Below are 22,276 nucleotides of genomic sequence, written 5' to 3' on the forward strand. Positions count from 1 at the left end.
ATGCATGATGGACAGACAAAACTAGGAATAACTGAAAATGTTAACAGCTGCATAAGGACTTGCTGGAGATTTGCACTGAGACTCGCTGGGGAGTAGTACAAAGACTTGCTGGGGAATTGGTACAAGAGCACCATATCCAGGTTTCTTTAAAAGTCTGTCTCTGATGAGGATTCCGTAGAAGAATGGAGATGCCTTCTACTTCAAAAATGCAGGAGATTCCCTGTGGTTCTTGAATTTGTGAGGTATATGAGGATTGGACCTTTCTGAGGACTCCGCTGGGGATACAAGGTGTTATCCTCTGGAAATAAGATGATATTGTAAGAGAAGTCCTGCAATTCTTGAATTTGTTGATAATGCAGAAGGGATTATTCTTCTGGAAGACTCCGCTGGGGATAAAGTCCGCTGGGGATAGGTGGTATCTTTCCAGGGAATAAGAATATAGGGGAAATCTATCCTTGATTTTTTTGCTTTAATTATCATGGAGACTTTCTGTATCTGAAGACTCTGCAGGGGATTATGGTGTCTGATATCTGGTTACGAGATCTTTCCTCTAGGAGACTCTGTCGGGGAACAGTGATGTCTGACCTTTGAATATAAATGAGAATTCAGGAGAAATCCTGCAATTCTTGAATTTGCTTAAAATGCATAACACACTCTTCTTTTACTACAAAACATTACTGAGGAGGAGACATATCCTTCTATTGAATGGACAAAGCACAATAGGAGATTCCCTGTAGTTTCTGAATATCAACTTTCTTCACTCGCTGAGGGATGGAGACCTCTGTATTACTCCTGCTCGGGGAAATCAAAGCTTCCTTCTCATCCTCTGCTGGGGACATTGCTGATCCCTCCTTAATAAATTACTGGGGAAATACCTGTAGTAATCCCATAGGCCAAATCTGTAACTTAAAACCTGGATCAAAGTCTTCATGATCAATTAACCGGGGAGTCTTCATGCCCCAAGTGAAGGGAACAATCTTCTTGAAATATTTCTTGCATGATCTCTTGAGGAAAACTAGGAAGCAAACTGGGGATATCCAGAATCACAACCTCTGCTGGAGAAATATTACTGCCAAGACACCTGTGGAGATCTTTTCATCATATACATATGAGGATAGTAACATGAACATGTCTAGTTGGAATCACATGATTTTAGAATTACTGGGACCACATGTCTCAATCCTTTTATTGATGTCCACAAATCAAAATAAATAATCTTTATATTTTTCAAAAACTGTTTTTAATTCAAAACTTTTGTTTCAAAACATATCTGTCAAAGTAAAAGAACTTTCGTAAATTGAAATGAAAATTAAGAGTGCCAAGAAATATAGAAAGGCTCAAATTGATTTGATAGGATGGTAATCAGCCAACAGCGTGATTCCATAGATCTTTACAAATTGGAAAGTGGTAATTTCGTGGAAAAAGGGTACGTTGAACTACAATGACATCATTCTCTCTTCCACTTTTGACCTGTATTGCAGCCTTGAGAAAGTTGGAGAACTGTCGAAAATATTCTGATACTTCAATGATCTTATCTCTGTTATGCAATTACTTGCCTGAAATCCCTAACTTTTGCCTAGATTGCCCTTTCGGGTTTTCAATCTACCGGGATAATATTCTCTTTGTTTTTTTATGTCTCTAATTTCTGCTTGGACCGCCCTTTCAGGTTTTCAGTCCACCGAGACGCTCATTTTTGCCTAAGCCGCCCTTTCGGGTTTTCAACTTAGCGAGCTGTTCTTTTCATTTTTTAGGCAAAGTATTTCTTGACTGCATCTGTATTCACGGGACGTGGAAGCTCTTCACCATCCATGTTTGTAAGAATTAAAGCACCGCCTGAGAAGGCTTTCTTGACAACATAGGGTCCTTCATAGTTAGGAGTCCACTTGCCCCTAGAATCATTGTGAAATAGTATCATCTTCTTGAGCACAAGGTCACCCTCTTTGAATTCTCTCGGCTTAACCTTCCTATCAAATGCCTGCTTCATTCTCTTTTGATATAACTGTCCATGGCACAAGGCAGTCATTCTTTTTTCTTCAATCAAATTCAACTGATCGTATCTGCTTTGGCACCATTCAGCCTCTGACAACTGAGTTTCCATTAGTATCCTCATTGATGGAATTTCAACCTCTATCGATAACACAGCTTCCATACCGTATACAAGTGAAAATGGGGTTGCCCCAGTTGAAGTACGAACTGATGTTCTATATCCGTGTAGTGCAAAAGGCCGCATTTCATGCCAATCTTTGTAGGTAACAACCATCTTTTGAATGATCTTCTTGATATTCTTATTTGCAGCTTCAACTGCCCCATTCATCTTGGGACGGTAAGGAGAAGAGTTGTGATGCTCGATCCTGAAACTTTCACATAATTCATCCATCATTTTGTTGTTCAGATTGGAGCCATTGTCAGTGATGATCTTGTTTGGAATGCCATATCGGCAAATGAGATTATTTTTGATGAATCTGACCACCACTTGCTTTGTCACCTTTGCATACGAAGCTGCTTCCACCCATTTGGTGAAGTAATCAATTGCCACGAGAATGAAACGGTGTCCGTTGGAAGCTTTGGGTTCAATCATACCGATCATGTCAATGCCCCACATTGAGAATGGCCAAGGAGCAGAAATCACATTCAAAAAGGTTGGTGGTACATGAACCTTATCAGCGTAGATCTGACATTTGTAACACTTCTTTACAAATTTGCAGCAATCTGATTCCATGGTCAACCAGTAGTAACCAACTCTCAACATCTTTCTTGACATAGAGTGGTCGTTTGCATGAGTACCAAAGGACCCTTCGTGAACTTCTTTCATCAACATTTCTGCTTCCTTTTTGTCAACACATCTGAGTAAGACCATGTCATAATTCCTCTTATAGAGCACATTCTGATTAAGGAAGAAACTGCCTGACAATCTTCTCAAAGTCTTTTTATCTTTTTCTGTTGCTCCAAGAGGATACTCCTGAGTCTGAAGGAAATGCTTGATATCGTGGTACCATGGTTTATCATCAAAACTGGCCTCAGCTGTAAACACATGTTCTGGTCTATCAAGTCGCTTGATCACAATTCTGGGTACTTCGTTTGGAAAATCCACTTGATACATTAAAGACAACGTAGCTAGAGCATCCGCCATCTGATTCTCATCCCGAGGAATGTGATGCAACTCAACCTTGGTGAAGAAAGTCAAAAATCTTCTTGCATAGTCTTTGTATGGGATCAAGCCAGGGTGGCGTGTTTCCCATTCTCCTTTGATCTGATTGATAACTAACGCTGAGTCACCATAAACAGTAAGATTTTTGATGCGGAGGTCAATGGCTTCTTCAAGACCCATGATACAGGCTTCATATTCAGCAATGTTGTTTGTACATTCAAAACAAATTCTTGCCGTGAAAGGAATATGAGAACCTTCTGGAGCGATAATGGCTGCACCTACTCCATGTCCATAAGCGTTGGAAGCTCCATCAAATACTAAACCCCATTGAGAATCTGGTTCAGGTCCTTCTTCAGGAAGTGGCTCTTCACAATCTCTGGATTTTAGGAACATGACATCTTCATCAGGAAACTCATCCTCATTATCATTGTGATCTTCAACGGGTTGGTGAGCAAGGTACTCGGCTAACACACTGCTCTTGATAGCTTTTTGGGTATGATACTCAATGTCGTATTCTGATAACAGCATCTGCCATCTTGCAATCTTACCAGTGAGTGCAGGCTTCTCAAAAATGTACTTGATTGGATCCATTTTGGATATCAACCAAGTGGTGTGACTTAACATATACTGCCTCAATCTCTTAGCAGCCCAAGCCAATGCACAACATGTCTTCTCGAGTAAGGAGTATCGTGATTCACAGTCAGTAAATTTCTTGCTTAAGTAGTAAATGGCATGCTCTTTCTTTCCAGTTTCGTCTTGTTGACCCAGAATACAGCCCATAGAATTCTCAAGCACTGTCAAATACATAACCAACGGTCTTCCAGCAACAGGTGGTAACAAGATAGGAGGCTCCATGAGGTACTCTTTGATATTGTCAAATGCTTTCTGACAATCCTCTGTCCAAACACAATTCTGACTCTTTCTCAGCAATTTGAAGATAGGTTCACAAGTGGCAGTCATGTGAGAAATAAACCGGGATATGTAATTCAATCGTCCTAGAAAACCTCTCACTTGCCTTTCTGTTTTTGGTGCGGGCATCTCTTGGATAGCTTTTACTTTATCTGGATCAACTTCAATGCCTTTTTGGCCGACAATGAAGCCCAAGAGTTTACCTGACCTGACGCCAAATGTGCATTTGTTCGGATTGAGGCGAAGACGGAACTTCCTCAATCGTTGAAACAGCTTCAATAGATCTACTAAGTGACCTTCTTCTGAACGAGACTTCGCGATCATGTCATCCACATAAACCTCAATCTCTTTGTGCATCATGTCGTGAAAGAGCGTTGTCATGGCTCGCTGGTAAGTAGCACCTGCGTTCTTCAACCCAAACGGCATCACTTGATAACAGAATGTTCCCCATGGTGTTATGAATGTAGTTTTTTCCATGTCTTCGGGAGCCATTTTGATCTGGTTATACCCGGAGAATCCGTCCATGAAGGAGAATATGTCAAACTTTGCTGTATTGTCTACCAACATGTCAATGTGATGCAGGGGGAAATCATCCTTTGGGCTTGCTCTATTTAAGTCACGATAGTCGACACACATTCGTACCTTCCTGTCCTTCTTATGAACTGGCACAATATTTGCTATCCACTCTGGATACACTGAAGTGGCAAGAAAACCAGCATCTATTTGTTTCAGAACTTCTTCTTTAATTTTGACGGCCATATCTGGATGTGTTCTTCTTAATTTCTGTTTGACCGGTGGACATTCTGGCTTCAAAGGTAGCTTGTGCTCTACGATGTCAGTGTCGAGACCAGGCATATCTTGATAAGACCAAGCAAACACATCTACATACTCTTTCAACAGGCTGATCAATTGCTCCTTGACCTGTGGGGATAACAATGCTCCAATTTTGACTTCTTTCACATTTTCTTCCGAACCCAAGTTGACTGTTTCCAAAGGCTCCTTGTATGGCTGAATAGTGTCTTCTTCATTTTCAAGCTGGCGGGCGACCTCTTCTGGAATCTCATCCCACTCTTCCTCTTCAGCTTCGAATACAGAATGTTCAAAGTTGGGAGAGGGCATGATGTCATTGTGTTCAACGGGTTTAAGTAACCTGTACAAACAATTGTTTTTAGAGGACTGACCATGACATGCAAAAATGTGTTCTTTTTAAGGTTTTTTGTGTTACCATTTTCCGAAAAAGCTGAAAAGATAAAAGGACACAAGTGTATAGGAACACAAAAGATCTTTTTCATGGATAGTACGTTTTTGACAAAAGTGCCCATTTTACAAAATTAATGCTTCGCGCTTTGGGCTAAAGCGGAAGATTTTTGAAAACTGAAAAGCTTAATTATTTTGATATGTGGACACAATGTGGGATGTCAACTGCGGTCCAGTTCTTCATAACTACTCCAGTCGCCATTCTGTCTTTCCCTCGAAGAGCTTTTATCTCTTTTTGTAATTCCGCAAACTGATCCTGGAATTCATCCATTCTATCATTGAGACCAGGATCCTCACTTGGGGTAGGGCCGTGATAGACAGGTTCTCCTAGGTGAGGAGTATAGTGAACAACGGGAGGCACATTAGTGAAGACAGGAGCATTTGGTGGAACGAACTCTTGTTGATATCTATCTTGATTAAGATCCCTGGGTATTTCCCAAGGACGGGATGCTGTGATGGTAACAGAAGTGACTGGGACAACGTTGATTTCTGAAGCGATGACTGTAGTGACGGGTGCTGCTGTTGTCTGATTCTGAATTTGAGGTTGATTCTGTGCCGAAGTCTGTCCTGAATTATGAACTTGAGCCCTAGCCTGGGCTTCCTCTGCTTGTAGACGGGCGATTAACATTTGGTTGCGCATCTCTGCTGCCTATGCTTGCGCCTGGATCTGTGCATCTTGTGCTTCGGCAACCTGAGCTTGTGCTGTTTGAAGTTGAGCAGCTTGGGCTGCTTGGTTTGCTATCAATGTCTCGACCATAGCAGAAAGGCGGTCAACCTGAGCTTTCAATTCTCGGTTCTCGTTATCTGTTATCTCCATTCTTCGTTTGTAGTTGGCTCTTGTGTTGTAATTATGCGTCAGCTTGAAATGGATCTGCTGGCGGGGAGCAACTGTTAGAAGACTGGACCAAGACAGACAACATGTATGCACGTGATGCATGAATATGCAAAATGAATGATTTTCCAAGGAACTCTAAGTGAAGGAAAAGATAGAATTGCAAACATTTTTGATAACAAAACAAAGTTATCAACCCAAAATACAACCAAGAAAACCATTTAAAGACATGTGTCATCAGGACGAGCATAAACAAGTAGGAGTTGTCCTTCAAGTCTCTCAACTCTTTCTTCATAGGCCTTCTGCATAAAAGCTTTCTCCTTCACCAAACTGTCTACAAGAACTTTCCATGCACCTGAGGACTGTGGAATCTGGGAGTAATCTGTTGTGCCTGAGGAAAATAAATCCTCTTGCACCCTTGGACGTTTACCTGCACGATCTTCTCCACTCTGCTCCTTTAACTGTCTCTGAAGTTCTTCATTTTCCATTTCGAGCACCTGGGCCTTATCCTTCCAAGCGTCTCTCTCTTTCTTGATCCTCTCCAAGGTGGCTTGGAGTTCTTTTTTGTCATCTAGCGGAAGGTAGGGGGTCTTCAACGGAGCGGGTTTGATAGGATCATGATGTGGGTATGGCATTTTCAACTGTATAGCTCTGGCTCTGATCCACTGGAGGTACGGCTCATAGGAGGTACAATCTTTCTTACCCAATTCAAGTCTCCCTTTGCGACAAACACGATGCCAAGCTCTTACTACTCTCTCTTTCATGGTAGGGTCCTCCTCGTTATCCCTCAAGAAAATACCTTCTAAAAGAATGTTAGGAGGCTTGCCCTTCATAGGGTAACCGAGTTGTCTCCTAGCAAGTACTGGATTATAAGAAATGATTCCCTTTGTGCCCATGAGGGGCACATTGGGGAACTCCCCGCAACTATCAATGATCTTCACATCGTCTAAAACTCTACTATACCATGCAATATCTGACTGGGTAAGAGACATAATCCTCTGTGACCACTGAAGTCCTGACTTGCGATCCCAAAAAGTAGCTGACTTAGGAAGATGAGAGACAAACCATTTGTAGAGTAACGGTATACAGCAGACTATGGTTCCTCCTCCTTTCAAAGTACGGTAATTGATGGAATGATAGGTGTCTCTGAGCAAAGTTGGAACAGGATTATCACTTAGGAAGATGCGTATAGCATATGAATCCACAAAACCTTCAATATTAGGAAATAGTAACAAACCGTAGATCAACAAGGCGAACAGATGCTCCACAATAATATCACAACCTTGACTGGCAAAATAAGAAACCTTCCCCATTAAGAACTTGGCAGTGAAACCTGGAAGTCCTCCTTTGGTGGTGAAGTTATTCTTGAATTCTGACTTCTTCATGTACAACACTTTTGCAAGAGAACTGTGCTCGGGTAACTTTTCTGAACCAGAGAAAGGTACTGTATCAGCAACTGGGATGTGAAGCAACTGGGCATACTCTTCCAATATAGGCATGAGTTGATAGTCTGGGAATGTGAAACAGTGATAGACTGGATCATAGAACTGTATTAATGTCTGCAATAACCCTTCTTCCATCCTAAGCGTCAATAAAGATATAAGTGCCCCATATCTGTCTCTGAAACCAATAGGATCTGCGATCGAAGAAACCAGTTTCTTTAGTTCATCTATCTTTGGATTGATGAGATTGTACTTTTTCACACTTCTCCGTCCAAAATCCATGTTTCCTGCAATATTTGCAATCCTCACTTTAAGTTCCTTGGAAAAAGGTTGAAATAAGGGGAATGAATGCATGTCATGCATGAATGCAACAAACACAAACATGGTCAAACAATACAAGGCTCAAAGTTCATCACCAGCATGGAGTTTAGGACAAAGCCCCAAGATAAGTTTTAAGGTTCACCTGCCAAACGGGTTCTAAAAGTTCCCAAGGTTATGGATCCTTCTTCGGATAATACCGGGTTAAGCAACTGCTCGCTTTCCAATATTATTCTCAAAAGAATCTCGCTTGAGTGTGATATCACGTATCAACCAAACCAGACTTTTGGTCCGAAGTGGTCACCGCATCACATCCTAAGTAAGGCCAAGATGGGGTAAAGGTAAACTAAGGTCCTTGGCTTCACGGGCCCGTCGAAAGCAACAATGCCTCACAAATGACTTGTTTAGCACTATCACCCTCAAAGAGGCCTCCACCAAGCGGACAAAGGCTCAAGTCAACTCGGTAAGGATTGTCTCCTATCAAGTCAACCTGAATTATCATCCATCCTATCTCAAATGTGCCCCAAATCCGGGTATAGGATTTATCACAAGTATCCCTCAAAACCCAAAATAACAAACATTACAAACAATACAATTTAGCAAATATTCACAAAGCAAACATATAAACAAACAAAGATAGGCTAAACCCTCAAATAAGTTTAATCATTGTTGTCCCCAGCAGAGTCGCCATTCTGTCGCGGCGGGATTTTTCACGAGATTAAGTATTGATTGAACTTAACCCGTTTGAAAAATATTTTAAATGCAAGAGTCGCCACCGTATTTTATTTTATCCTAAAAGAGGAAGGGAAAAATAACGATAAATCCCTTTAGAGTTACGGGTTCGGGGGTTGGTTATGCAAAGGGAAGGTATTAGCACCCTCTACATCTGTGGTACTCCACAGGAACCTTTTTGCTTATGTTTATGTGAATGCTTTGCTTTTTTCGCTTTGATCGTTTGATTGGGGAGATGAGAAAAGAACTTGATTTTATTTGCTTTTGGACTCGATAAAGTCGTAGACTTCATGCCTACGTATCTCCAAGGCGCAATGGAGAAATCAGAATCCACGTAGTTCTCCCAAAAGAAACAGGGGAAAGTCTGTTTTGTTGATTTTAGATTGGCGTGTCTTGCCATCTCTTGCTCGACCTAGGCGGGAGGCTTCGAGACTGACACGTCCTTTTGAAAATGTTTTTAAACTGAAAAACCAAAGCTGGAAAAAGATTTGAATGAGCCTAAACCCTGAAACAATAAATAAATGGGCTCATTATAAGGAAGCCCAAGAGTAAGCTTGTGAGTGTGTGAAAAGGGTTTCTTAAACGGCGACCGTTGGAATCGCATCGGGTTTCTCTTTTTTGGATTTTTCGATTTTTTAACATAAAACGTGAACAATACGATTAAACACACAGTACATAATATAAAAAATGCGAGAAAGTAAATTATTACAACACAGTTAGCTAAGAATAGTTAGTATTACGAATAGTTAGTGGAGTTAATCGAGCTGAAACTGAAACGAAACGGTTAGTAACAACATAAACAAATATAAAAAAACAATATAAACATTTACTTTAGACAAAATAAACATTTGATATAAATAAACATTTAATTAAAATAAACATTTAAACAAATAATTAATTTAACTAACATTTAAATAAAACATATATGCAAAATAATAATAAAAGATAAACAATATTTAATAAACAAAAGTAATATATATATATATATATATATATATATATATATATATATATATATATATATATATATATATATATATATATATATATATATATATATATTATATATATATATATATATATATATATATATATATATATATATATATATATATATATATATTAGACAATAAATATATAGTAGACAAAATAATATATATGTACATTTAGACAAATAATATATAATAGACAAAAATAATATATATATATATATATATATATATATATATATATATATAATATATATATATATATATATTATATATATATATATATATATATATATATATATATATATATATATATATATAAATTTAGATAAATAATATATTAAAACACATGTCGGCAAGCCGGAACTTTGCCGATTTCAGAGATAAGTGAAGAATATTACCTTGTGTGAAGAGGATGAACTTCTGATCGTCCAAATGATCGACCAAAAGCTGGAAATCGTCACCGACGCAGTGCTGGCTGCCTTCGTGAGTACCTGACTTCAACGTCGCTTTTGATCGGTGAAACGACGCCGGAATGAAATGAACCTTGGATATTTGTGACCTGGACTCAACGAACTTCAAAGATATGAAATCGGTTTTGTGTTTCGGTGAATAATCGGGACGATTTTGGGTTACCGAAAATGAAGAACAAGTGAAATACGGTAATTCTTTTGGAAAAATATTTCTTTTCAATTCTCTGTTTCTCTCACCACACGTTTTTTCCTTACTGATCCACCTTTTTCTCCTTTTCTTACTAACCACCTCTATATATATATATTTAGATAACTTAAACAATAAGAAACCTAAAAAATATCTAACATAAATTAATAATATATATTTAGATTACTTAAACAATAAGAAACCTAAAAAATATCTAACATAAATTAATAATATATATTTAGATTACTTAAACAATAAGAAACCTAAAAAATATCTAACATAAATTAATATATATATATATTCAGATTACTTAAACAATAAGAAACCTAAAAAATATCTAACATAAATTAATAATATATATTTAGATTACTTAAACAATAAGAAACCTAAAAAATATCTAACATAAATTAATAATATATATTTATATATTATATAATAATAATAATAATAAACTAATATAATATTAATCCTAATTAAATAAACTAATTAACAACTAAACACAATTAATATTAAGCACAAATAATATTAACGACACACGATTAAAATACGATAAAATCGAGCGACACGAACGCGATAAAAACGATGACAATTTGCACAGCAAAACAGACAAATTGATAAAACCAATAAACCAGTAAACCGGTACCAGTAAAATCAACAACACGACTCAAACAGACTCGATTAAATCACACGGCACAACACGTAATTAAATAAACAACCCTAGGCAATAATAAAATCAACACGACATCACGAAAACGCTGACAAACACAATCACAAATAATCGGACAATACGAAAACTCTAATATATTCGAAATACAGTCAAAATACCGACAAACAAATAATTAAAAAAAACGCACAAAACCTAATCGAAGCGATGCCACGCACAAAAGACATAAGCGAGATAAATACGAGGCAACGATATCGGCCAGGTTTTGCTAAAACAACGAAATACAACGCGGTAAGCAACGAAAACACACAAAACCTAATCAAACCAGTTGTCATGCGAAGTTTAAGAAATTGAGATGAATACGAGACAACGAGATTAATCAGGATATGGTCAACAAAGCCAAAGTCAAATTTTGGGGTGCGACAGTACCTTACGGTGTTCCTTATTTACTCTATCTCTCATCAATCCGTCCTTTTGTGTGTGACCCTGTAGGTTTTTGCGACATTTGCAATTATGTTAAATTACGTATTTAACATAATAAACAGTGAGCGGTATCTAGCAACAAATAACTGCTACCAAAGACACGAAAATGTCATGTGATCTGACAAATCCTTTTGTGATAATATGTATGTGTACAATTACCCTTTTGCCCCTATGTCTATATTGAACACAAGGCATAGACCGTGTCATCCTTGTCCAGTTCAATCTTGGGTCCGTAGACATTTATCCTATTACACAGGATGGGCAAATTCCATCTAGGTCACTCATATCCTTCAACATGCTTCGTGGAGTACCCATCAACTGTGTTTATGGTCATCCAGTTACGGACAATGTTGGATCAGCAATAAATCACTTGACTCTACATCTAGGGTCCATAGTTGTTTCAGGTCGAAGGGTGGCATACACCACTATCACCATGAGAATAACTTATGACACTTTGCATAACATTCTATATGGTATTCTTATAGCGGGTCAATCCAGTATTAATATTACTCATAATATTCATACCTATGTTTAAGATATGATCATGAGATGATCATCAGTCTATATACGTAATAGTCTTAATGCTTTAATGTTATCCCACTTCACAAAAAGCTCGACTACAGATACTTTAAGAATAATGTCCTTATGTTTAAGGGATCTCATGATTAAGTCACACTTGATACATTCAACGTACTATCTATTCTAGGGACTTTATTAAACAAACATAATAAAGAAAAAGCCTTTTATTATTAATAAATAATTCGATACAAGTACCAAAAGTATAGGTCTTTAGGGCTTACACATACATAAGTATGGTGGGAGTTTCTCTAAGAGGAAGGAGGGAGAAGCTAATTCAGTGTCAGTGTGGAGGCAGAGAAGGCCTCATGTAAGGAAATGTTCTCAATCCCGTCAACATCAGCACCAAGTTTCTTCAATAATTCCAGTTTTTTCCAACAATTCCAATAATCAATCAGCTTCAATTCAGCAACAACAACATCAACAACAACCGCAACAAAGAACCAACTACAACAATAACAACAATAATCTTCAACAAAACTTTGAAAGGAAGAAGGTCTCCTTCGACCCTATTCCTATGACTTATGCAGAGTTGTACCAATCCCTGGTACTCTAGAATCTAATCCAGCCAAGAAACCCTCCGCAAATTCCGGAGCCACTACCATGGTGGTTCAAGCCTGATCTTCGTTGTGCTTTTCACCAGGGAGCCCCTGGTCATGATATATAAAATTGCTATCCGTTGAAATATGAAGTTCAGAAACTTGTGAAGAATGGTATGGTGTCCTTTGAGGACAGGATGCTGAATGTGAAAGCAAATCCGTTGCCTGCTCATGGTAACGCTTCTATCAATATGGTGGACGGTTGTCTAGGGAATTTTAGAGTTTTTGATGTGAGACGTATTCGGTGGTCTCTGATGGAAATGCATAGGACTTTGTGTTTAATTAGTGACTCTGAACATGGCCATGATGGTTGTGTTATTTGCAGCATGAACCTCGTGGGTGTATGATTATCAAGAGAGATATCCAGAAGTTGATGGATGAGAATGTAATCCAGATTCAACGGTCGAGGGATATCAGAGATAATTTAAATGTCATTGTACTGGTGTTCAAGACCCCTGAGCGGGTAGTCATTCAGTTTGATAGCAACAACAACAATAATGTCAATAGATCGGTATCATTGTTGGTTATACGGTTAGCAGGCCCTGTCCCTTATGCATCCAATAAATCTATACCATACCAATATAATGCAAATATGATAAAGAATGGTCAAGAGGTTCCTCTAACAGTTACAGACTCAGTGATAAATATTGCAGATATTGCGAAGGTGACCCATAGTGGTCGTGTCTTTAGTCCAGTATTCCCAAAGGTTGTAGAAGATATGCCAGTAAGTAAGAAGGCAAAAGTTCCTACAATGAACCTGGTTAGTGCTCCAATTTGTCAGTCTGGTGAATCCATCAAATTGAAGACTAACGATGATGATGAGGTGTTAAGATTAATTAAAAGAAGTGAATTTAACGTTGTGGAGCAACTGCTCCAAACACCGTCAAAGATCTATGTGTTATCCTTGCTAATGAATTCTGAAGCACACAGAGAAGCATTGCAGAAAATGTTGGAACAGGCCTATGTTGAACATGATGTTACTATGGATCATTTTGACACATAGTTGCCAACATCACTTCTTATAACAATATGAGTTTTTGGTATGAAGAGCTTCCTGAGGAAGGTAGAAATCACAATTTGGCGCTACATATTTCAATGAATTGAAAGGAGGACGCTTTGTCCAATGTGTTGGTTGACACTGGGTCACCATTAAATGTATTTCCAAAATAAACTCTATCAAGAATCTCTTACCAAGGCGCCCCGATGAGGTACAATGGCGTAATTGTTAAAGCGTTTGACGATTCTCGTAAATCTGTCATTGGAGAAGTGGACCTTCTAGTAAAGATAGGTCTGGGTGATTTCCAAATTAATTTCCAAGTAATGGATATCCACCCGACCTATAGCTGCTTGCTAGGAAGGCCATGGATTCATGAAGTTGGAGCTGTGACATCTACTCTACACCAGAAGCTGAAATTTATGAAGAACAACAAGCTTGTCGTTGTTGGTGGAGAGAAGGCATTGTTGGTGAACCATATGTCGTCTTTCACTTATGTTTTTACTGAGGAGGAAGTTGGAACGTTGTTCCAAGCTTTGTCCATTGGTGATGAATTAAAGAAAGTTAGGGCACCCATGTCTTCTTTAAAAGATGCACAAGAGGCTATTCAGGCTGGTAGTATTGATAAGTGGGGTCGTGTTGTGGAGATCACTGAGAACAAGAAAAGGGAAGGGCTAGGATTTCAACCAGGGCCATTCAACGCCAACGTCAAGGTTATTCAACTAGTATTCCACATTGGAGGGTTCATTCATGAGAATGATCAACACTCAACTGCCATTATTGAGGACAATAGTGATGAAGATGAAGCTTGGGCCAACTTTGTGACGCATGGCTAGACTTGCAACAACTGGGTTTTTGTTGATGTTCCTACTGTTATTCATTGTTTTAAGTAATTTGTTTCCATTTATTTTAAGAAAAATAATTCTCCTATGCCTAAGGGAGAAGTGAACATTGTTGGGGAATTTTCCTTATTATCATCAATGAAATACAATTTTATTCATCCACATCTATGTAGTTTTATTTTTACCTTTTGCTTTTTCTCAAAATGGTAATCACAAAAAAAAACATAAATAAATAATAATGTTCCATTTACATAATATTTGTTCGCACTCCACCTCTCTAAAATCAAAATATAAAATCATTATGCAGGTTGGCTCTCAAACCCATTAAATACAATGATCCTACTCCCTCTCCAAACTTTGATTTCCCTGTGTTTGAAGCAGAGGAAGAGGTTGTTGATGAAGAAGTATTCGATGAGTTATCCTGTTTACTTCAGCACAAGGAAAAATCCATTCATCCGTTTGAGGAGCAGATTGAATTAGTCAACTTGGGTTCCGATGATGATGTGAAGGAAGTCAAGATTGGTCTCAATTGTGTCTAGAAGCTAAGAAAGGGTTGATTGATCTTCTTCGAGATTATTCTAATGTGTTTGCTTGGTCCTATCAAGACATGTCTGGTTTAGATTCTGAGATTGTGGAGCATAGATTTCCGTTGAAGCCAGAATGCCCGCCGGTCAAGCAAAAGTTGAGAAGAACTCACCCTGATATGGAAGAGAAGATCAAGGAGGAAGTGCAGGAGCAGATTAATGTTGGTTTTCTTGTTACCTCCAAATATCCGCAATGGGTGGCCAATATTGTACCTGTTCCGAAGAAGGATGGAAAAGTCCGTATGTGTGTTGATTATAGAGATTTGAATAAATACAATCCAAAAGATGATTTCCCTCTGCCACACATTGATATGTTGGTAGACAATACAACTAAATTCAAAGGTTTTTCATTTATGGAAGAATTTTCCGGTTATAATAAAATCAAGATGACATCTGAAGATATGGAGAAGACCACGTTAATTACACCCTGGGGAACATTCTATTATAGAGTGATGCATTTCGGTTTAAAGAATGCTGGTGCAACATACCAAAGAGTTTGGACGACTCTTTTTCATGATATGATGCATAAAGAGATTGAAGTTTATGTTAATGATATGATTGCTAAATCAAGTGATGAAGAAGAGCATGTTGAGCATTTGTTGAAGTTATTCCAGCGCTTGAGGAAATATAAACTCCGCTTGAATCCCAATCAGTGTACTTTTGGTGTTCGTTCTGGTAAGTTGTTAGGCTTCATTGTCAGTGAGAAGGGTATTGAAGTTGATCATGCCAAGGCCAAAGCAATACAAGAGATTCCAGCACCCAAAACTAAGAAGCAAGTCAGAGGTTTTCTTGGTCGCTTGAACTATATCTCAAGATTTATATCGCATATGACTAATGTAGTGGTAAATTCATGACCATCAAGCTATGGATAAGCTAGACGTCAACAAAACTAGAGTCGCCACCGCGCTTTTATTGTTTCTAAGGGAAAAGGGAAAAGTATGAAAAAAACCCAAAAAATAAGAAGTTTTCAAATCAAAACTAATAAAATGCCAGAGATTACAGGTAAGGGGGTTGGTTACACAGAGGGAAGGTGTTAGCACCCAAAGTGTCCTAGGTACTCCTAGAGAGCCCTTTTTGAATGCATATGTGTTTTTGTACAAATGATGTTTGCAATAAATAGAATGGAGGGATGAGAAAAGAATCCATTAATTATATTTTTGTGTTTGACAAGACCTTCAGACTTGTGGCTACGTACCAACATAAAAATGAGGGATCAAAACCTCGTAGTTCTTGGTATCAATTTCAAAATGAGTGTATTGCTTTTAACAAAAAATTAAGTTTAACAAAGACACAAAAGGCCTAAAATGATTTGAATGAGTGTTAGTTCCTTTTGGATTTTGAATTTTTAAATCAAGTATAATTTGGTTTATTTACAAGTTTGATTTAGAAAATAAGTTTGAAAATGCAATGGCATAAGGCCAAAGTTTCTAATTTGCAATAAAGTTAAGGTTTAGGAAGCACAAGCAAAGAAGATTTTTAAAAAAGGAGGGGGAGATTTTGAAATTACATAAGTGGGAGAAGATGAAGAGACTAATAATAATCCTAAACACAAATTTAAAAGTTAAGAGTTTAAAATATCTAACTAATGGGATGCAATCCAATAGACAAGAATGTCATATAGAAACCCAAATTTCCCTTGGACTTTAGAATCAAGCAATATCAATACGCAAATGGCAAGATGAAGAGTAAGACATCAAATAAAGATAGCCACATCCAAGCTTAGCAACTCCATGATCTTCTTCCAAATCCCCATGTATCAGATGACTTCAGAGATGGCATTAGACACAGGTTCAAAGTAACAACTTCAAATATGATCATGTTGTAGATGAACTTAAATGGATCTCCCATATTGTATCATATGGATGCTCACTTCACAAGAAATTGGTTTCATGAAAGTTGGCATTGGCCAAGTCCTTTGCATAGGGAGTGTTGCGTAAATTCTAAGTCCAATAGTCTCAGATCAAACCAGCAATCCACACAAGATGTTTTTTAGGGTTTTTGTTCTTATTATGTATATTAAGGTCAAAAGATCACACAAGCAAACAAATATATACAAACACAATATATCATAAAATATGGCCCAAGTGGGCAAAGTAAAAATGGAATTAAGGTAAACAAATTAAATGGTATGAATAATAGCAAATGAATAAAGCTTAAAAATTAAAGTGCATAAAAGTAAATGACTTGAAATTAAATGTTAGTTGTTAGTTGAATAGAAGTTAGTATTGCTTTTGCTTTGTTTTTTTAAGTCATTTTTTGGAGAACACTTAACCCACTTGTCACAAGCATGGATTCTTGAACCAAGACATCTTCCAAATGAAGGAAAAAAGGCCAAGTTTCCACACAATACCATGAAAGAGGGGAGACTAACAATCTCACTTACTAGACTGATATGCCTTTTGTGTCACAAATTTAACGCTATGTTAAGCAATCGTAATTGGACTTATGTAGAAGTCACAACTATTTGAGGCCGGGCAATAGAATTTTGGTGTTAATGCATGTTAGAGACATAGTATAATGGACTATGCTTAGGAAACATAGCACATACAAAGAGAATATGCAAAGTGGTGGATCTAATATCATCCATGCTCATGTTGATTTTGCAACCAACTAACTTTAGGATATAGAGATATCATAGGTCCATGATATGAGTGAATAAAGAAGGGTAATAAGATGAAGATGAGGGGGGAATGGAATCAACACAAATTGGTCAAATGAGGACTTTTACCAAATTAAGATCATTCATTCATTTTGGGAGATGAAATGTACATTTCATCAATTCCCTAAATTCAATGATCTTAACCTAACAAAGTCAAATCGACCTTGAACAAGGCCCAAACAACACAAGTCAAACTCAACAAGTCAATTAAAATGGCTCTACACAATTTATTTGGCATTTAAACAATTAAAAATAATCAAAATATGCATTAAATTAAATAATGGTTGGTCAATTTCCTAAAACCTCATCAAAACACCAAAGAAATGGCCATGAGATTTATCATAGGTCAAATAAGGTCAAAGGACCTTGGAGAAAAAATTTCATAATTTTTGGAAACTTAAAAATATTTTTAAATAATTTAAAATATTCACAAAATCAATTAAATCATGAAAAATATTAATAACGATCCAAAAAATAATTTTAATTCAGAAAATGAAAAAGGAATTTATTTAAATTTTTTTGGTGAAACTCTCATATTTTTTGGATCAATATTAAAATTAATATGAATTAATGAAAATAACACAAATAAAATGAAAATAAGAAAATCAGATAAAACGTGGACCACTTGATCTCCCTCATTAACTGAGGTGGAAGATCAAGTGGATCCAAACGCGCGTTCCACCAAGGACTTGAGTCAGCACGCCACAAACAAGGTATTCAAAATCAACGCTCGCGATTAGATTAATTCAAAAAGATTATGTGGCTCTGGACCATGCCAACTTACCACCGGAGAAAAACTACGAACACCTTCTCAGGCGAGTCTCGTCGGACTGGTCCACTCATCACCATCACTAAAATAAAAAATAAGGACATGATTTTAAAGTAAAAATGGAACTGATCACGAATCTGGCCTCAATTCATCCTAACTCCAAGTATATTGAGAGATACATGGAGTTGAAATTTGAGGTACATTATTTGAGTTGCTTCGATTTGACCTCAAAGCAACTCAATCTTCTTGCCTACAATGGTTGGACTTCAGACAACCAAGGAACCGATAGAATTATGGAGAATTGAGTGAGAATCGAAGAGATGAAAAATTCTGGAAAATACCTTCAATGCAGTGCGTAATTCGATTGCTCTTACTTTGATTCTTGCATGATCTCACTTAGGAAGCTTGCAGAAGTAGATTAGAATCAACCAAAGGCTTTGGATCCCTAGAGTTTTGTATCTCAAAACAGTGAGATTCAAACTCAATTTTCAAAGAAAATTCTCAGGTTTCTCCTTTCAAATGGAAGGGTTTGGGGTATTGGAGCAAAGCTGGCGCGAGGGGATCCTCAATTAATAGCATGTGGACCTCTATTTATAGCTATAGCTTATGTTATTTGCACCTTCAAATTGGATTTCCAAATTTGGCAATGGATGATGCATGCTTGCATGGGCATGTATAGGCCCATGAAGTCACTCTCTTAGGTCCATAATCAAGTGTGAATGAGTCTAAAAGCAACTTGGAATTCAAGGCAATTGTGTATAGCTTTTTGAAGGTTTGGTTTTGCCAAATGATGATTCCATGTTCAAGCCATGCGCAACCCATCCAAATCTTGTCCAATATGGATGAAATTGGACTTTTTGGAAATATTATATCAAGAAGAACAACTTTCATGTTGAACAATTTTCCATTTGAAGCTTGTATCATGATGAATTTTGAGGTGGAAGTTTGGAAATTTTAACATATCAAAAAATTTTCTTAGTGTCAAGCCATATGTTCACTTATTCCACCTTGGCTAACTTTTTATGTGAGCCTCAAATGAGAAAAGTGTCTTCATAAAAGTTGTATATCTTTCAAATACCTACAAAATTATCATAAATTAGACCTCATTTGGATTTAATATGAAGGAGTTAGGCATTTTTGAAGTTGAGGAAAATCACTTTTTCAATGGTATTGGTCCAAAATGACCTATAATGTATCCTCATATCACATGCTCATAAAAGTTGAATTAGCTCTCTTGCTAAACATAAAAGTTGAATTATACACCTTAAATTTTACTGTGCAACTTGGAAATCTTTCATCTCAAAAAAATTGAGCAAGTTATGGCCTTGGGAAGTTGACCTCCAAATTAGGGTTTAGACAAAATGACCTATAATCTTTCACCATAAAAAATGACTTTCCAAGAAAAACTAGCTCTAGACCTCAACATGAAAGTTGTTTGGAATGTCATTTATAGTAACTTTTCTCTTAGAATGATTTTCATATGATACAAATTGTAGGAGATAGGGCCTAGGGGACCCCAGTTTTGGTCAGATGACTTTCTCTGATCAACCACCATGAACCAACATGAAAACTTGAAGTTATCTTGATCTTTTGGACTCATGGGAGATCATATATGCATAATATGATGAAATTTGAAGTATCCCTTGAATTATTTGATCAAATGTTGAAGAGTCTTGGTGAAGAATTTACACAAGATACCTAGATGAACTAGGGTTTCCAAGGCAAACCAATTCCAAACTTTTGATGATTTGATGATCAAAATAACATATGAAGCTCATGGGGACTCATATATGATGTCTAAAGCCATTGTGGACCATTCCTTGATTGTGATATTGGCAAAGAGGTTCTTAAACCCTAGATGTGAGCTTGATAGATCAAAAGTGATCACGTGCTTTACCTACAAAATAGTTAGACAAATGCAAAGACATATTTTTGGTATTCTAGTTAGTAAAGATGATAAAATACAAAGTATAATATAATCCTATGGTGCTTGGTGATCTCTCCCAATGCAAACCCAATGAGTGAGGGGTAAGGAGGATACCAAGGTATTATCCCAATGCTAATGCATATGATGAGGTAACATGAGGGATCTTAGGGTCAAAATTGGGGTCTTACAGCTGCCCCTATTTAAGGATATTCTAACTGAGGAGGTGAAGGTTAAAATCTTCGTATCGACTCAGTAGAATGGGCTTAAATAACAACACATGGGAACAAAGTTTGGTCCCTAAGAGACCCCATGATGCATATGATATGAATGTTAAAAGAAATCTTTGTGGGGAAATGTTGCCACAAAGGAAAAGAATTTAGAGAGACTGAAAGTCCGCAGGAGCGTAATGCATTTCGTAAGGAAAGCTCACTAGGGAAACAGAGACTCTGGGGGGATAAAAGGTTATGCGTAGGCCAGGCTACGACTTAAAAACTGCTGGGGGACATAAGGGGTTTCCATGAAAAACAATAGAAAGACTCAGCCAGGGGACAAAAGGAATATCTACAGGAGAAATAGTTAGATCAGAACAAAGCTGAAATACTCGAACCATGCAGGAACAATGATTTCACTAAGGAACACACACTCAACTTGCCTGGGGAAGAAAATACCTCCAACATAGGAGGAGCATAGATATATTATCCACTACCAGTTACTGGGTATGGAGATATCAAAATCTAACAGGGAGGACATCCGTTACCGGTTAGGGTAAACATATCAAGGATGACTCGCTGAGGGCCGTCAGGAGGTGTATTCATCACCGGTTACTGGATAAGAATAGACATGCCGGGGAAAATATGAAAATAGGATTTACGACTACCGGTTACTGGGCAGAAGACCAAAAGTAGAGAATATTCGTCACTGGTTAGAGTGAACATATTAAGGATAGACTCAAAGGAAAGAAAATTCGTCATCGGTTAAGATGAACATATCAAGGATTAACTTGCCTAGGAATGTTGATGAGGATATCTGTCATCTTTTAAGATGAACATATCAAGGATAAACCACCTAAAGAAAAAGTAGGAATTACATCTATCGAATGTTGGAGAAAATACCAAAAAGAGAATATCCGTCACCGATTAAGATGAACATATCAAGGATAGACTCTGGGGGGAAGAATATGAATTATATATATCAGTTACTAGATAGAAAACCAAAAAAAGAGGGTATCCATCACCGATTAAAGTGAACATATCAAGGATAATCTCTGCAAAGGGGAGAAAAAGCAGGATTTACAACTACCGGTTACTGGGCAGAAGACCACAAAGAGAAGGAAACCCGTCATCAGTTAGGATGGACATATCAAGGGTTAACTCTCTGGGGAACAAAATAGTGATTACAACTACCTTTTTATTGGGTAGAATACCCAAGATGATAATATTCGTCATTGGTTAGGATGAACATATCAAGGATAAACTCAAAGAAGGGGAAGAAAATATCCTTCATCGGTTAGGATGAACATATCAAGGATAAACTCAAAAAAGGGGAAGAAAATATCCATCATCGGTTAGGATGAACATATCAATGATATACTTCCTAGGAGACGTGAAAACAAATCCGTTGGGGAGAAAAGGGGTTACTTTTTTTGGGTATTGGGCAAGAAGTAACAAACTGTAAACTAAGAAGAATATTACTAGTTACTGGGTAATAAATTCTCAGGGGACCAAAAGCATCTATCTAGGTAAGATCTAGAAAGAAACGGTCAATCAAGACTCAACCCAATAAGGATATAACTCAACGGGAGTGGTTCCATCCAGATAATCAACTATGGAGGAATCTGAAATGATAATCATCCACGAGGAAATAGCTCGGTGGGGAAAGGAGAAAGGTTAAAC

The 22,276-nt window shown here is 37.4% G+C and overlaps 1 protein-coding gene across 1 annotated transcript; it reads right to left on the minus strand.

Moving 5' to 3' along the window:
- Nucleotides 1–6,349: 6,349 nt before the first annotated feature.
- On the minus strand, nt 6,350–10,345 carry LOC127135447 (uncharacterized). The gene is made up of 2 exons (XM_051062155.1): nt 10,029–10,345; nt 6,350–7,875 (listed from the first exon to the last, which is right to left on the minus strand). Exon 2 carries the CDS (start codon nt 7,868–7,870, stop codon nt 6,368–6,370), a length of 1,503 nt encoding a protein of 500 aa, XP_050918112.1. The 5' UTR covers nt 7,871–7,875; nt 10,029–10,345; the 3' UTR covers nt 6,350–6,367.
- Nucleotides 10,346–22,276: the final 11,931 nt, after the last annotated feature.

This window comes from Lathyrus oleraceus, chromosome 4, assembly GCF_024323335.1.
Source record: "Lathyrus oleraceus cultivar Zhongwan6 chromosome 4, CAAS_Psat_ZW6_1.0, whole genome shotgun sequence".
Lineage (NCBI taxonomy): Eukaryota > Viridiplantae > Streptophyta > Magnoliopsida > Fabales > Fabaceae > Lathyrus > Lathyrus oleraceus.